Source organism: Schistocerca cancellata, chromosome 5 (assembly GCF_023864275.1).
Source record: "Schistocerca cancellata isolate TAMUIC-IGC-003103 chromosome 5, iqSchCanc2.1, whole genome shotgun sequence".
In the NCBI taxonomy this organism is placed as follows: Eukaryota; Metazoa; Arthropoda; class Insecta; order Orthoptera; family Acrididae; genus Schistocerca; species Schistocerca cancellata.
This window is the reverse complement of record NC_064630.1, coordinates 643,707,829-643,726,169: the sequence shown is the minus strand read 5'-3', so window position 1 is coordinate 643,726,169 and position 18,341 is coordinate 643,707,829. Positions and strand designations below refer to the sequence as shown.

The 18,341-nt window shown below is 44.4% G+C and overlaps 1 protein-coding gene across 1 annotated transcript in view; it reads right to left on the bottom strand.

The window, feature by feature from the left end:
• The window catches only part of LOC126188735 (peptidoglycan recognition protein 1-like), a 127,508-nt gene that overhangs the window by 50,115 nt on the left and 59,052 nt on the right, over positions 1-18,341 (bottom strand). The window contains exon 2 of the mRNA XM_049930343.1: positions 7,040-7,234. Within this exon, the coding sequence (XP_049786300.1) occupies positions 7,040-7,234 (195 nt within the window). The remainder of the gene's footprint in view (positions 1-7,039; positions 7,235-18,341) is intronic.

Below are 18,341 nucleotides of genomic sequence, written 5' to 3'. Positions count from 1 at the left end.
ATTTGATTTTCGAGGTTCACGCCAAAGAGAATTTAATTCTGATAATGTACACATGTTTAATTTTGATTGCAGGCGTACACTTCACCCTCAATCGTGCGAACCGTTTAGTTGCGCAGTCCGTGCAGAAGTATTTTGGCAGCCAGTTTGTGCTGCATATGCTCATCAATTTACCCCCCCCCCCCAAAAAAAAAGTTATTTGAATAGTATTTGAGACATGCGCTTGTGTTTGCTAATAAAGATTTGTATGAAAAAAAAATTGCAGAAAGAAATGTTGAACATGAGCAGAAAATATGGCACTTAGACCGGAAAGCCCCCATAAGAATCTCAGTAGTCTTGATGGCAATAAAACATAAAATTGCACTTTGCTAATTACCGATTTCAGTTGACTAACAACCATCTTCAGATCATGGGTACTAAAAGGCCGATACGCTTGCAACAGCTATTCTGTCTATCGCTTGAGCCTTGTCCCGCAGTTACGCAGGGTCAGCCATCGTTAATCGGATTTGGCATGTTAATGTTTAAGGGATGGCCGGATGCCCTTCCTGCCGCCACCTCGTACCAACCGGACGGAATTAGAGTACCCCATCTTTCTGCGTAGAGTGTAATCCATGGAATAGTGCGAAAGTGTTCAGATGTCTGCGAGCCGCGTAACTGAGGTGGAACATGGGGACCAGGAAGGAGCGCGTTAGCGCTCTCGGGTACCCTGGAGGGTCGGTACGCTTGCAACAGCATGCGCTGCCAAATATGTTCCAAAACGCAGGGCATGAAAACGCGATTCTTCCGGCGCTCCTCGGGTTCTGTTGGTGATGGTAGGTCTAGTGTTTTGGATAGCCCTTGAGCTAGGGACCATTTGCATACCCAACGGAAGGATCGCATTACTGTCACTATCCTAGAGTACAGGGTCGAAGTATGAGTATTACAAATTTCCTCCTACTTAGGCAAATGGAGCAAATCGGTTGGTACTTTTTGCATTTGATGTGGTCTGGAATAGGCCTCAAAGAGCTTATGGAGGCACCATAAGTTCGTGGGCTGTTCCTTCGAAAACCTCGAAAGTGTTTTTTTTTTTACCATTTCTTCGTACCGAAACCGAACCGCGGATTCCTAGACAGTTATTCGCAGTAAATAGCTGAAATTCTTAAGATATATTCTTAAGATCCCCATCCCGAACAACCATGAAAATGTTACTGAAGTCCATTTCCGCTAAAAAGAGTTTCAAAGCTACCTTACATGTAAACGTAAAATATGAAAGTAAAATCCGATGTGAGGCGAAGTCTAAACAATAAATAACCGCATCAAATTGCTCAAATTTCAACGGTATATTCTCAAGGCATTTATCTAGAAGTTTCATCTTCCCATTCCCGTTATCGAGAAATATCCCGATACCACGGTTTTTGAGTACCAAAACCGAGCCGTAGATTCCAACACAGCTGTGCACAGCCAATGGTTGTAATTTTTACGATATTTTCCTAAGATCCAGATCTCGAATAACCTTGAAAATTTCTTGATAACTTCATCTGTTTCCGAGATACAGAGTTTCAAAGTTACCCTACGTGTACATGTAAAATACACACGTAAAATCTGTCATGAAGTGAAAACGTAGCTTATAAAGTGACGTAGCGCGGAGAGATGTGCGTTAAAGTGTCTTGCTATCAACAGAACAGTTCTGGAAACCTCATGTTTTAGTACTGAATCACATGTAAAATTTTTGTGCACTCAAACGCGGTCTGAGGCGTTAAATTGGCATTACGTTATTTCAATTTCACCTAAGTAAACTATCAAAATTCTTTTGACACATGAAGTTATTTTTAGGTGAGCACATACCCTGCTGTGGCAGGGGAAAGAAGGGAACCAGCGGAAAAATGCTCCTGCCGGAGGCTAATATACTCCTGTTTAAAATATTAATTGAAAAGTGGGTACCAGCTGTCTCATACTACTTTCCTCAGGACATATAAAAATTCTCCAAAAAATTTTGGCATGTGAACAGATTCGCACTTTCTTAGCTGAGGAAGGAGGAGACAGCGGCAGTGGGAAAGAGGTAGGAAAGTAATTAATATTGGTAGATTCTAGACAGTGGTCGTGGTATAGAAAGAGCGAAGGAGACAGTGGCAATGGAGAGAAAGTAAGGCACACATTGGCAATGGTACGTAGTTGATAAGTGACATAACGGTGCTAGGGAAAGAGTTAAGGAGACAGTGCCAATGGGAGAGGGAAAGTAAGAGACGGAGGAATTCAAAATGAGTGAGAGCCAGTGATAATTAGAGACAGAGCGTATGACAATGACGAGGTGGAGAGAGAGAGAGAGAGAGAGAGAGAGAAGAGACAGCAGCAGTGGGAAGACATGAAAGAGATAGTAGGATTAAGAGATAGAGTAGGAGGGAAGGAGGGACGGGAGGAGGAGACAGTAATGGCAGGACAGGATATTGTGGCTGTGACGCAGGAGATAGTGAGAGTTAGAAAGACACAAAAATAATGACAATGAGTTGGGTTGAATGAGCGAGTGAGAATGGGCAGGTACAGCGCGAAGGACTAGAGTGTGAGAGTTATAGTTAGGAGATCTTGTGTGAGTGAGAGGTGACTTGCATGTTGAAAAGAGCGTGAATATGTTCTCATGCCGAAATTTTTGGAAAGCTTTTTAAAGGTGCTGGGAACGGTAGAACGAAGCAGCTGATACTCCACTTTTCAGCTGAATCTTTTAAACACGAGCATATACGCCATTTTTGTGCTACGATAGGAGCATTTTTCTGCTGGCCAGTACCAATGTGCTATGTTGGCCACGGCATCGTCATTATTAACAAGGAACCCATTGAGTGCGAGGTCGCAAGTTTAATCTTTAGTAAGGCTCATTTGAAGGTGCTGTGTTAACAACTATGGCAGGAAAAATAGTAGCTGGTAAAGATTCACCACGTAAATTAGGAGGGCGACCAAAACGAGTGTCCGGGAAGTGCGGAGATCACCCTTCTATGGATGTGTGTATCACACTTCACAAAACTGACATTGTCCACATTCAAGAACTGTTCAAAACAAAGTTGGAATGAACAATGGCGCGCCACAGTGATCACAAAGGTTTGCACCATCAAGATCAAAGTCGAACTCCTTGGAATTTATAAATGGTCCAAGACGATCAGCTAGGTATCCACTCTTAAAGAATGCATCATATTTGTGTAACTGGGTGATGAGAGCTTGTGGAATGTGATGGCATGCAACCGAATGCGAAACAGTCTGTAGTGGAGCTTGTCGTGAAGCTGACTATTCTTTAACGCACAGTTGCAGAAAGTGCGATAATATGTTTTGTACGCACGAAAAAAGAAATCCAGAGGTGAATTTGTCGAGTGGTTCCAGGTGGTGTGAACTGCAATGTCGCACGACTTTTAGGAGGGATAATTTGCTCTAAAGGGGTATCATCTTTATGGAATCAAGCAACAGCAAGTTATTTTGACCAGCTGTTGGTGCTCATACCGTAGTTGTACTCCTCACACGCCCATTTTTCCGCTCTTCATGCTGTGTTGTAAATATTCTCCACTGCCCTTGCAAGACCACACACACGAGAGAGACTTGTAGGAGACAGAGCGCCTCCAACTTTTTGCAGCAGACTAAATAACTTTTCAGCCAATTTACCATCTAGGTTAACAGTCGGTACAATAATTTTTTACGAATGCGTTAAGGCATTGATGTTACTTGATCTTGATACAACTCTCGTGGTACCTCTGATTTCCAATGTTTCTTTCGTATCCATTTCCTCTTCAGATCCTGATTGTTCCGAGTTGAAAACAAACTCCTTACTGATCGATGGGATAAGTTTCTTTATATTTACAAATTTTCGGGCCGATTACGCAGTTCGCTGCGCATCGCCAAGCTTTGTTTGAAATTTCGTTATCTTATGTCTCCCAATCCCGTAGCACTGAACTTTATGCAACTGTGCACTGTTTCCTTTGAAATCACTGTAATATATGTCACAAGTAATTTGATGTACATAACGTAGTGCGTCACTATCACGCACATCATGTAAACTGTAATGAACATCCTTGAAACGCGCAAACACCAGTTTTCATAACAAGTGCGCCTTGTCTCTTGAATATCCGTAGTTTTTCTTACGCACTACACGGTCATGTTGCTGCGGACTCACTCTAAATCTGTTCATAATTGGTTTTTTTACTATGTACATCTATGTACATAATTATGTTCACTACCCGCTCCTTGGACAACGATTGTCCTTTACTATGTTTCACTGGAGACGGGATGTGTGACTCTGCCCGTCAAGGATGATGAGCTACATGTCTCGACACCATTTTCAATATCACTTCCACTTGTTAAGCACTTATCGTCATCACTGTATTCCTCATGTACGTTACCCGCACAGTCAAGCGTATAGGACACCACACGTTCCACTGACTCATCTTGAAAAAATTCTAATATTTCCTCTCACTTTGCGAAATTTCTTGGGTTCCTTTCTCACCAAACGTCTACTTCGGCAACTGTTGTAGATGTAATGCAATTTTTGCTTTTTTTATGGTTGCCGTTGCTCTGCTTCGTACAAACACCACTAGCACTGTAGCACTGTTGAGAGTTACTCGTCGTCTAAGCAACTCTACTATACTCCGTAGCCCTCATGCTGTGCTCGCCATTGGATACCTCCAGTCCCGTCACATGTAACCTTTAGCAGTCAATACTGTAGTTGGATGGCAGACAATATGTGGGACGTCGAATGCCGTAAACATCATTCGCGTTTCATCGTAACCAAGCGTAACAAGTCAATGTTGATATGACTAACATTGTACTTAGTTTCAAGTTCCTTAGTAAGCATGAAGTGAGTCACACTTACTTGTTAGTGTGTGTGTGTGTGTGTGTGTGTGTGTGTGTGTGTGTGTGTGTGTCTGTGGGTGGGTGTGGGTGGGTGGGTGGGTGGGTGGGTTGGACGGTGTGTGGTGGTAAGTTTCTATGGGTCCAAACTACTGAGGTCATCGTTCCCTAGGCTTACACAATATTGAACCTAACTTAAACTAACTTACGCTAAGGACAACACACACCCTTGCCCGAGGGAGGACTCGAACCTCCGACGGGGGCAGCCGCGCGAACCGTGGCCAGGCGCCTCAGATCGCGCGGCTACACCGCGCGACCGTGTGTGTGTATGTGTGTGACGACCATTGATCATAGATACTGATTCTTTAGTAAGTATGATGGGGAACTGGTTGTTAATCAACCGAAACTGGTAATCAGCAATTTGTAATTTTGTGTTCACTGGGATCAGGACTATACATTTTTTAAGTAAATAATACAGATCTCTGTTTCTTCTTCAGCCAACAATGTTAGGTCTTACAAACGAAATGTAATTGTAAAAAGTATTGCAAGGTAGTACACGAATACATGTAAAAGATATACATTTGTAATACAGCATGGTTTCTTTGGAACGGAAAACTTTGTAGTCCTTTGCATATGTTAAAAATTTTCTCCGAGTTGCTGTCTCTATTCGTGGAGAAGATGTGATCTTCTGAAATTATATTTTCGAAACAACCTGTTCCTCGAGTTCCGCTTGCAGCTATAATAGTGGATGACTTAGTTTTTAGTATCTCTCTCTCTCTCTCTCTCTCTCTCTCTCTCTCTCTCAAACTTACACAGCCGCTGACAAGGAATGAAAATACAAGCACATCATTTTGCGATTTTTAACCTACTCTATGGCTCCTGAACTACCTGATGTACAGCACTACTTACGTACACTGAAGAGCCAAAGAAACTGGCACACCTGCCTAATATCGTGTAGGGCCCCCGCGAGTACGCAGAAGCGCCGCAACAGACGTGGCATGGACTCGACTAATGCCTGAAGTAGTGCTGGAGGGAATTGATACCATGAATCCTGCAGGACTGTCCATAAATCCGTGAGAGTACAATGGGGTGGATATCACTTCTGAACAGCACGTTGCAAGGCATCCCAAATATACGCTATAATGTTCAAGTCTGGCGAGTTTCGTGGCCAGCGGAAGTGTTCAAACTCAGAAGATTGTTCCTGGGGCCACTCTGTAACAATTACGGGCGTTTGTGGTGTCGCATTGTCCTGCTGGAATCGCACAAGTCCGCGGAATGCACAATGGACATGAATGGATGGAGATGAGACAGAATGCTTACGTGTATGTCACCTCTCAGAGTCGTATCTAGACGTATCAGGGGTCCCATATCACTTCAACTGCACACGCCCCACACCATTACAGAGCCTACACCAGCTTGAACAGTCTCCTGCTGACATGCAGGGTCCATGGATTCGTGAGGTTGTCTCCATACCCGTACATGTCCACCCTATCGATACAATTTGAAACGAGAGTCGCCCAACCAGCCAACATGTTTCAAGTTATCAACAGTTCAGTGGTGATGACGGGTCCAGGGGAGGCGTGAAGCCTTGTGTCGTGCAGTCATCAAGGGTACAAGAGTGAGCCTTCGGGTCAGAAAGCCCATACTGATAATGTTTCGTTGAATGTTTCGCACGCTGACACTTGTTGATGGCCCGGCATTGAAATCTGCAGCAGTTTGCGGAAGTGTTGCACTTCTATCACGTTGAACGATTCTCTTCAGTCGTCGTTGGTCCCGTTCTTGCAGGATTTTTTGCCGGCGTCGGAGATCTGATGTTTTACCGGATTCCTGATACTCACGGTACACTCGTGAAATGGTCGTACGGGAAAATCCCCACTTCATCGCTACCTCGGAGATGCTGTGTCTCATCGCTCGTGTGCCAATTATAACACCACGTTCATACTCACTTAAATCTTGATAACCTGCCTTTGTAGCAGCAGTAACGTATCTAACAACTGCACCAGACACTTGTTGTTTTATATAGGAGTTGCCGATCGCAGCGCCGTATTCTGCCTGTTTGTATACCTCTGTATTTGAATACTCGCGCCTAAACCTGTTTCTTTGGCGGTTCAGTGTATTTCTCACTGTGCTTCAGTCTTCAACATGCTCGGCGGAACGAACACTACGCTGAGAACTTGCTATGAAAGTTTTAGATGCAAAATAGTGTCGCTACCCAACTCACACACATCGTACACACACTTACCGACAGATATCTCCGTTGAATTTTCCGTGTGGTTGTGCTCGCTAGCGGCGTCAGATGCCTGGGCAGTGGTGAGCGTGATAATGACGATGAGAATGACTATCGCCAGGGTGGCAAGGCAGGCGGCGAGGACCAGCGCATCCCTCCGGCGCCACCAGGGTACGTGCTTGTCAGCGGCGCTGCGCGACGTCTGCGTACCTGTCAGTGCCAGAATACACAAGAGTCACTCTGTAACACCAAACTACAACCTTACTTTTTAATTGTTTTATTGAAAGACCCCTATAAAATAACAACTTATAGTTTCATACCGTCGTCGTGCTACGACGAAAAGTAAAAGCAGAGACAATATAAGATTCAGAGAGGTCTAAGAACAACGATTACGTAACTCGCAATAATGAGACTATATCCTTGACTTTTTGGTAGATAATAGTGTTGTGTCTAGACAAGAGTCTAGACACAGGGTGAGGTTACCGATAGGCACGCGTACACACACGCCGGCTGGCGTGAGTTCTGGAACAGGATACTTGATGAATACTATAGAGAAAAATATGCAGCTCCTTGAATACTTAACTTTAATTCATCCTTGTGGTACATCGCTATTGACGATACAAATGAGTATCTCCAGATACGGTTAATTACAATCACTGTAAGGCTAAAGGCGCCTTGCTAGGTCGTAGTCATGGACTTAGCTGAAGGCTATTCTAACGGTCTCTCGGCAAATGAGAGCAAGGCTTCGTCAGTGTAGTCGCTAGCAAAGTCGTCGTACAACTGGGGCGAGTGCTAGTCCGTCTTTCTAGACCTGCTATGTGGTGGCGCTAGGTCTGCAAGTACTGACAGTGGCGACACGCGGGTCCGACACGTACTAATGGACCGCGGCCGATTTAAGCTACCACCTAGCAAGTGTGGTGTCTGGCGGTGACACCACAAATAGCGTCGTATCTTAGTGTAACGTAGTATGTCGCCTAGATTAAAAGTGAGTTATATGTAATGTTCTCCTAAATGAGTAGGCCTAATAGCCCATTTTAAGATATCTGTAAGTAGGCTGTTTATATTTTCTTATTGGCAACGTTACGTAGCGCTCTGTATATATTTTCTTATTGGCAACGTCACGTAGCGCTCTGTATGAAAATCACTGGCTGTGCTGTGTGCAGTCTGTGGCTAGTTTGCATTGTTGTCTGCCGTTGTAGTGTTGGGCAGCGGCAGCTGGATGTGAACAGCGCGTAGCGTTGCGCAGTTGGAGGTGAGCCGCCAGCAGTGGTGGATGTGGGGAGAGAAATGGCGGAGTTTTGAAATTTGTAAAAATGGATGTCATGAGCTGCTGTATATATTATGACTTTTCATGACTATTAAGGTAAATACATTGTTTGTTCTCTATTAAAATCTTTCATTTGCTAACTATGCCTATCAGTAGTTAGTGCCTTCAGTAGTTTGAATCTTTTATTTAGCTGGCAGTAGTGGCGCTCGCCGTATTGCAGTAGTTCGAGTAACGAAGATTTTTGTGAGGTAAGTGATTTGTGAAAGGTATAGGTTAATGTTAGTCAGGGCCATTCTTTTGTAGGGATTTTTGAAAGTCAGATTGCGTTGCGCTAGAAAATATTGTGTGTCAGTTTAAGCACAGTCATGTATAAATTGTTCTAAGGGGACGTTTCACAACTATGTCGGAAAACTTATTCAAAATTACCTTGCACAAAAACTAATGAGAGAAATAATCAGGTTATCATTAAATGTGGCTCTCTCTGAAACGGAATCGATTCGTTACATGCGATAATGTTGAGTGTCGTCTAGCTCCAGTTCATTCACTATGATTTTAAAAATTGCACCTGAAGTCTGAATATTACAGTAAATGATATTTTCGTGTATAGAATACCATTTCATAATCAGGAGGTAGCGCATTATTATTAAACGCTGGAATTCATACAGACTATGAGCCTATCTGATACTGCCTATAATAATTCCATAAAAGCTGAATGAAAACATTGATATTTTAAGTGTTTCATTTAAATAGAAGAATAGCCGCTACTGTGGTGTCACCGCCAGGCACCACACTTGCTAGGTGGTAGCTTTTAAATCGGCCGCGGTCCGCTAGTGTACGTCGGATCCGCGTGTCGCCACTGTCAGTGATTGCAGACCGAGCGCCGCCACACGGCAGGTCTAGAGAGACGTCCTAGCACTCGCCCCAGTTGTACAGCCGACTTAGCCAGAGATGGATCACTGACAACTACGCTCTCATTTGCCGAGACGATAGTTAGCATAGCCTTCAGCTACGTCATTTGCTACGACCTAGCAAGGCGCCATAGCATTTGATATTGAGATTATAACATGTACCGTCAAGAGCGATGTACACCAATTGCGGATTAAAGTTAAGTATTATATCAACTACGTACTTTATTTGCTACTATTAATTTCCTTAACTGTTCCAGACCTCACGCCAGTCAGCGTGTAATTAAACGCGTTCATTTCGGCCTCCTCTAGCAACACAGTGTTGGCTCTTCTGCCAACACTTCAGCTACAGTCATTGCTGTTAGACTTGTTGTAGCGGCAAAGATTAATTTTATTTTTGTATTTAATATAGTCTGGTCATTCTACCGTTACTTTTAATTAAGGAAAGGTGGAAACTACTCATTCATCAGTAGCAGTTGGCCATATTAAAACCTCATAGGTGTCACATTTTATATTATCGTTAGCCAGTCTAAGGGTGATTCTTATTAACGTTTAAAAACTCCCGAATCAACGTAGATGACGCTGAGACAGGTAATTTAATATGAGACACTTGGGGTCGTAAATGTCGGGAAATACCCCAAAAATGGATGAGAAATGTTGAACATGTGACGTCATCAGACGACGTACTCGCCGTACGTGCAGCGGTCGGGTTTGGGCGTGAAAGGATGATTGAGCTACGTAATACTTGCATTCAAGCAAACGGTGTAAATTTTGAACACCTTTCGTAAATGTGATCTGTCGTAAACGTACAAGTTACAAAATTATAGTCCTCGGTGTAACGGAGTAGAACGTGTTCTTATTTTGTGTTTCTTTCCTTTTGTCCCTTCTGGCTTTTTTTACAGACATTATTTAGTAAATAAAACATGGCTCATTTTCTGGTAACGACGCAGTTCTGGAGCTTAGACTAATTTACTTATAACCAAATACGGTAGGTTTTTGCTGTACTGTACTTTGCAGTGTACCAGCGGAGATCGCGAGACTGGTAACTAAAACATCAAATCTTACGTCAATATAAACACATGACTATCTAACGCAACGAAAAAAATTCTGCATGCCAGACGCAATACTCGAACCCTCGAGGCCGTGCACTAAAGCCCGGGGCCACATCGACGGGAATACTGGGCATACGTAGTTTGGGATGATCAGGCGCGACAGACCGAAACGCTCAACTGCTGCACGTACGGCGAGGTGCGTCATTTGGTGACGTCACGTGTCCAACAACTGTCGTCCACTTCTGGGGTATTTCCCGACATTTGCGACCCATGCGTCTTATATTAAATTAATCGTCTCAGCATGATCTACGTCTCTTCGGAGATTTTTAAATGTTAATATGGATCACCTTGTGTATAATTTAAAGTTCCCCGCCGCGTTTTCTGTCTCTGCATGAAGGCTAATCTCAGTAAGTACTATGGGAATTTTGATACGGTTTTCACCGATAGACAAACTGACTCACGAGGAATGTTGTGTGTATGTGTATGTGTGTGTGTTTGTGTGTGTGTGTGTGTGTGTGTGTGTGTGTGTGTACATGCGTGTATGGTTGTGTACTGAAGTGCTACCACCTTGGCGGCTGGACTTCCTGGGTGACAGGTAAATGGTAATTCAAACTTTACTTAAGGGGCTCCGGAAAGGCTCAAAATCATGAATCTGCAGACTATTACCTTTTAATAGATATATAATTTATTCAATTCCGAAGACTACAACTATTTTTAATTTTTTTTTTTTTTTTGAAATGTGTTCTACATGGGCGTGACCCACTGTGGCGCTGTTAAACTGCTCTCAAATGGTGTTATTATTAACGTCCGTGTTCATCAGGTACATTTTAGTGATGTGAGATAAAGTATGTGTTGTGGCTAACCTGTGATGGTTCAATATATATCGCTGGTGTGATTGTCGATTGTTTCATGTTTATTTACTCTGTTGTTATCTCGAAAATATTCGTAATTAATTCTGTTTCTTGAGTCTCTGTTTTGTTGAAGTATAATAATGAGTAAAAGTAAAGTTATTAGAAATCCTCTGAAGGCTTTTAAGAAAAGGAGAAATGTTGGAAAGCCAAAGGTGTGTGTTATTACTGTAAATAATAACATTCTAACATGGTACGAGCGATGCTTGCTTTAGACAAGGAACGCCTTCGGGCTGCAGACAGGGCTGTAAAGAGTCTAGAAATACAAGCAAGAGTAAACAGGAGGAGGAACAAGAGGAAGCTGGAGGAGGAGTTTGCAGAGGATGAAGATAATCAATCCTATGGACCTGGAATGCACTAAAACGTTAATCCAATCTTTGTCGCTCGATTCCCAAAACTTTTATTTTCTCATACTAATTACATGTTTTCTAAGAATCTTCCAAACATATTTGTTTCAAACTTTCAGTAAATGTTACACAGTACCTTCTGCATAATTTAACACAGCTTTTTTCCAAAAAACTGTATATTTTTGAATATATAAATAAAAAATTGCAAAAAAATGTTGTGAATTTTCATTACAATTGAAAAAAAATCATCTTTAATAACTGAACTAAAATTTTGTAAAATCCCTGTGTTAAGTTGTAGCCCATATTCCAATAAATAATCTGTAAAAAGTTCAACTTCCTACCTCAAATACTTTGTGAGGAAAGATGTAATTTATAAGCGTTATTTTAACATTGCAAGTATAGGGCGTTCCGGAGCCCCTTAAACGTAAGAAGGGCTGCGTGCTCGGAGGGGTTATGGTACCCTGGATGTGGGGTGTGGCATGTGGGTTGAAGCAGTGTGAGGTGTGAGTTGATTTCATTTGACTTATTTAATGTTTTATTGTGGTGCCTCGACGATGGCTCGAGTTAACCGTGGCGCTGCCAGTGTGCAGGGGCGAAGGTCCTCGTGTAGTCCAGGTGTCCTGTCGAAGGCTCAGAGCGTCCACTTTGTCCAAAAGTTTGCGTTTGAGGGAGATGATAAGTACCTGGGCAGTCGGCATGTCGAGTTCCTGGTGCAAGCTATAGACCCTCGCCCACCTGGGTGTCCCAAGGATGAACCAAAGGCCGTGATTTGTAAAAACTGCAGTAAATTGATGTTGGATTCACACGCTGTCCCTCAGGTGGAGCATCCATACAATATGGGCGGATGAACTGTGGCTTTATAAAGACGGAGTTTGGTGCGGACGTTGATATGCGTGGCCAAACAAGTTGTCCGGCCGCGGATTCCTATAAGTGCTGCCTGTGTGAATGTGGGGCGGGTCGCTGGTCATATATAAACTGAGTGACCAAATCTCACGGGAAGGGTCGTCCCGTCTGAAGACACGTTGTTTGTGGTACGCGAATGTTGAGGCTAGATGTGGCGTACGGCACCAATTGTACACACCTGATAGTTCTGTTTCACGCAGGTGTGCAGTGATCATGTCAGCACCTTGCGAGCTAAGGTCGATTCAGACTGGGCTCCATGGCTATGGAATACGACGTCACGTAACGGTCAAACTAGACTTCATGACGGATGTTCTTGACAAGGTTTGTACGATAAACAGGTGAGAAATGAAACAATAGCAAAAGTGTCGTCCAAACTTTGAAAACTATGACATTTATTTGCTACGGAAAATATATACAAAAACATGAAATAATATTTAGAAGGCAACGCACTGACGAGCAGTGACTACTGCCCACCGCGCGGTTGTATGCTGCATGGTGGCGCTGAGGGCACGTGACGCGGTAAGACAAATACACTACTGGCCATTAAAATTGCTACACCAAGAAGAAATGCAGATGATAAACGGGTATTCATTGGACAAATATATTGTACTAGAACTGACATGTGATTACATTTTCACGCAATTTGGGTGCAAACATCCTGAGAAATCAGTACCCAGAACAACCACCTCTAGCCGTAATAACGGCCCTGATACTCCTGGGCATTCTGTCGAACAGAGCTTGGATGGCGTGTACAGGTACAGCTGCCCATGCTGCTTCAACGCGATACCACAGCGCATCAAGTGTAGTGACTGGCGTATTGTGACGAGCCAGTTGCTCGGCCACCACTGACCAGACGTTTTCAGTTGGTGAGAGATCTGGAGAAAGTGCAGGCCAGGGCAGCGGTCGAACATTTTCTGTATCCAGAAAGGTCCGTACAGGACCTACAACATGCAGTCGTGCATTATCGTGCTGTAACGTAGGATTTCGCAGGGATCGAAAAAGGGTAGAGCCACGGGTCGTAACAAATCTGAAATGTAACGTCCACTGTTCAAAGTGCCGTCAATGCGAACAAGAGGTGACCGAGACGTGTAACAAATGGCACCCCACACCATCACGCCGGGTGATACGCCAGTACGGCGATGACGAATACACGCTTCCAATGTGCGATGTCGCCAAACACTGATGCGACTATCATGACGCTGTAAACAGAACCTGGATTCATCCGAAAAAATGACGTTTTGCCGTTCGTGCACCCAGGTTCGTCGTTGAGTACACCATCGCAGGCGCTCCTGTCTGTGATGCAGCGTCAAGGGTAACCGCAGCCATGGTCTCCGAGCTGATAGCCCATGCTGCTGCAAACGTCGTCGAACTGTTCGTGTAGATGGTTGTTGTCTTGCAAACGTCCCCATCTGTTGACTCAGGGATCGAGATGTGGCTGCACGATCCGTTACAGCCATGCGGATAACATGCCTGTCATCTCGACTGCTAGTGATACGAGGCCGTTGGGATCCAGCACGGGGTTCCGTATTACCCTCCTAAACCCACTGATTCCATATTCCGCTAACAGTCATTGAATCTCGACCAACGCGAGCAGTAATTTCGCGATACGATAAACCGCAATCGCGATAGGCTACAGTCCGATCTTTATCAAAGTCGGAAACGTGATGGTACGCATTTCTCCTCCTTACACGAGGCATCACAACAACGTTTCACCAGGCAACGCCGGTCAACTGCTGTTTGTGTATGAGAAATCGGTTGGAAACTTTCCTCATGTCAGCACGTTGTAGGTGTCGCCACCGTCACCAGCCTTGTGTAAATGCTCTGAAAAGCTAATCATTTGCATATCACAGCATCTTCTTCCTGTAGGTTAAATTCCGCGTCTGTAGCACGTCATCTTCGTGGTGTAGCAATTTTAATGGTCAGTAGTGTATATTAGCGGAGCAGAGACAATTGGAGAATCATTTTAGCGACGATAAGTGGTGCAAATGCGGATATCCACCGACTTTGAGAGAAGCCAAGCTGTTGTGGGCCAGTGCCTGGGAGCGAGCATCTCGGAAAGGGCGAAGCTGGTAGTCAGTTTGCGTGCTCCTGTCGTGAACATGTATGGAATGTGGTTGAAGAATGCTGAACCCACTAGTAGGCGACAAGCTGGAGGCCCATACCTCATTACAGAACACGGGGACCGGAGGCTTGCTCGCTCTCTATAGCAGGACAGGCCGCGATCTGTGGCAGACCTGTATCAGGCCCTGATCCGGCCAGTAATGGAGTATGCGTGCCCTGTCTGGGGATACGCGGCGAAGCAGCACCTGGACAAACTCCACAGGCTGCAGAACCGCGCCCTCAGAAGGGCACTGCGTCTACCCCTCGGATTCCCCACAGACGACCTGCACGCCGCAGCCGAAATCCCACTCCTGAGAGAGCGTTTCCAGGATCTGGCAAGGGCCTTCTATGAGGGTTCTTCCAGATCCGGAAACGCACTCATCCACTCCCTAGATCGGTATGACATGTCCCGCGATAAGCACAAGCGCCCTATGACGATCTTCGACGACTAAGTCGAAGAGAAAATCCCAACACACAATCCCTAATCCTGTTCCTTCCCCCACAACACCAAAATTCTCGCCTACCCCAGGCAAGTACCAGACACAGTCGCAACAATCATCACATTATCACAGACACCTTAAAAACTATAGAAAAATCACACACACACGTCCACAGGGGAGTAAAAGCCGAAAGGCTACAAACTCCCCCTCACACTTCCCCAAAGAGGGGAAAGTAAAAGATGAGAGCAGCAGGCAGACCTGGCGCAGGCCCAAGTGTTTTGGAGCTCACCATTCGGCGCACAGTGTTGGACAAGGTGTTCCGCAGCGGAGGACCCCCTTGTTTCCCATGTTGATCCAACAACATCGTCAATTATGATTACACTGGGCGTGATATTATCGAGATTGGACCGTTGATCAATGGAATCGTCACGCCTGATCGGATGAATCCCGTTTATTGTCAAACCACGTCAATGGCTGTGTCCAGATACCTCGTCAGCCTGGTTAACGGCTGCTCGAACCATGCATCTCGTCACGTACGCAGGCCGGTGGAAGCAGTATGATGTTGTGGGGGGGGGGGGGGCATTCAACTGAGGTTCCATGGGACCTGCAGTAGTAACCGAAGGCACCGTGACAGCTGTGGGCTACGTGAACATTATTAGGGATCACCTATACCCCCTGATGCTTGATGTCTTCCTCAATGGGAATGGCACCCTCCAGCAGAATAACTGTCCGTTTTTCAAGGTCAGACTCGTGCTGCAATGGCTTGAGGAGCGTGACAGTGAACTCACGTTCGTGTCTTCGCCATCAAATCTGGCTTATCTGAATCCGATGAAATCCATCTTGGAAGCTATCGGACGCCAGCTTCGCGCCTACTAACCAACCGCCCGTAAATTGCGAGAAGTCTGTGAGCTGTGCGTAGGCATCTGGTGCCACAAACCTCTGGAAGCCTGTTAAGTACTTGTCGAATCCATGGCAAGCAAAATCACTGCTGAATTGCTTTCCAGAAGTTTACCAACACGGTTTTAAGTATTAAGTTGGAGGTGATAATGTTTTGGCCCATTATTCTACATATGGCCTTATATTATCCTCATCACGTTTTTCTTTCTTTTTTTCGAAGTATCAAATATGAGTCAACTATTTTTTTTCCTTCCATACAGCTAATATTTTCACAGCTTAAAAAAAAAAAAGGTAATGAAAACAGTTTCATCAAATTTCTCTTCCATGTCTAGGGTTCATCAGCGGACATCCACTTGGCTTCATGATGCTGCCACCCGGCTCACATTATCAACGCAACCTGTAGCAAGGTACCTGGTTACATCAGCCATTTTCACTCCCGCTACACTATCAATGGTTAGACGAAAAAATAATGTTGTGGGAAAACAAACAGAAACACCAGCTTAATGTAACTACAGCTATAAACATGATAACCAAGTTCATAACTGTTCCCGAATGTAATAGCGTCATATTTAGAATATAGAGTGGAAATCCATGAACACATCTTCCCACCTGAACTGTGTCCTCTACGCTGCTATCACTGACTCAGACGAGCTCATAGCTCATCGCATCTCTCCGTTCTCAGTTTAGATTGAAACCTGACGATGGCGTCCGTCGATAAGCGTAAATTTTATCTTTGGGTGACTGGTAAGTAGATAATCAGAGTATCCGATTGGAAAAGCTCCGATATCATATAGCAGTTCAAAAGTACCAAACAGCCCATCCTAAAGAAAAGCCATTCAACTGTTTCAAAACACAGACCAGTTTAGGCATAGCTTCCCACATGTCTAGGACATCGGTACTACCCAACCTCGACCAGGATACTGAACGATAACCTCTACGCTTATGCTCAACATCAGAAAATTTGAAACATCTGAAAGACGACATCTCGATGATCGCCTGAGGTTCAGAAAGGCAGATAACTTTACAAATAAAGCTAATAAAAATTAAACCTCCACTTACGTCATCCACGCACGAGATCTCTCAGAACCAACAGGCCAGGTGCACATATAATGCGGAAAAATGATGCTTATGAGTGCCGTTACAAGAGCCAAGAGGGACTAATAAGAGTGGAAGACCAAGAACGAATCGCTCGGAGTAAAAAGCGTGTAAGATAGGGATGTAGTGTATCGCCCCTGCTGTTAAACCTATACATCGAAGAAACAGTGGAAATAAAAGAAAGGTTCAAGAGTGGAATTAAAATTCAAGATGAAAGGATATCAATGATACGATTCGCTGATGACATTGCTATCCTGAGTGAAAGTGAAGAATTACATGATCACCTGAATGGAATGAACAGCTTGATGAGTACAGAATATAGACTGAGAGTAAATCGAAGAAAGACGAAAGTAATGAGAAATAGCAGAAATAAGAGCAGCGAGAAACTTAAGATCGGGATTGGCGACCAAGAAGTGGATGAAGTTAAGGAATTCTGCTACCTAGGCACCAAAATCACCCATGACGAACGGAGAAAGGAGGACATAAAAGCAGACAAGCTATGGCAAAAGGGCATTCCTCGCCAAGAGAAGTCTACTGGTACCAAACGTAGGTCTTAAACTGAGGAAGAAATTTCTGAGATTGCGCTTTAGGAACTCAGCATTGTCTAGTAGTCATACATCAACTGTGGTAAAACCATAAAAGAAGAGAATCAAAGCATTTGTGATGTGATGCTACAGACCAATGTTGAAAATTACACTACTGGCCATTAAAATTGCTACACCACGAAAATGACGTGCTACAGACGCGAAATATAACCGACAGGAAGACGATGCTGTGATATTCAAATGATTAGCTTTTCAGAGTATTCACGCAAGGTTGGCGCCGGTGGCGACACCTACAACGTACTGACATGCGGAAAGATTCCAACCGATTTCTCATACACAAATAGCAGTTGACCGGCGTTGCCTGGTGAAACGTTGTTGGGATGACTCGTGTAAGGATGATAAATGCGTACCATCACGTTTCCGACTTTGATAAAGGTAGGATTGTAGCCCATCGCGAATTCGGTTTATCGTATCGCGAAATTGCTACTCCAGTTGGTCGAGATCCAATGACTGGTAGCAGAATATGGAATTGGTGGGTTCAGGAGGGTAATACGGAACGCCGTGCTGGATCCCAACGGCCTCGTATCACTAGCAGTCGAGATGACAGACATCTTATCCGCATGGCAATAACGGATCATGCAGCCAGGTCTCGCTCCCTGATTCAACAGATGGGGACGTTTGCAATACAGCAACTATCTGCACGAACAGTTCGACGACGTTTGCAGCAGCATTGACTATCAGCTCGGCGACCATGGCCGCAGTTACCCTTGACGCTGCATCACAGACAGGAGCGCCTGCGATGGTGTACTCAACGACGAACCTGGGTGCACGAATGGCAAAACGTCATTTTTTCGGATG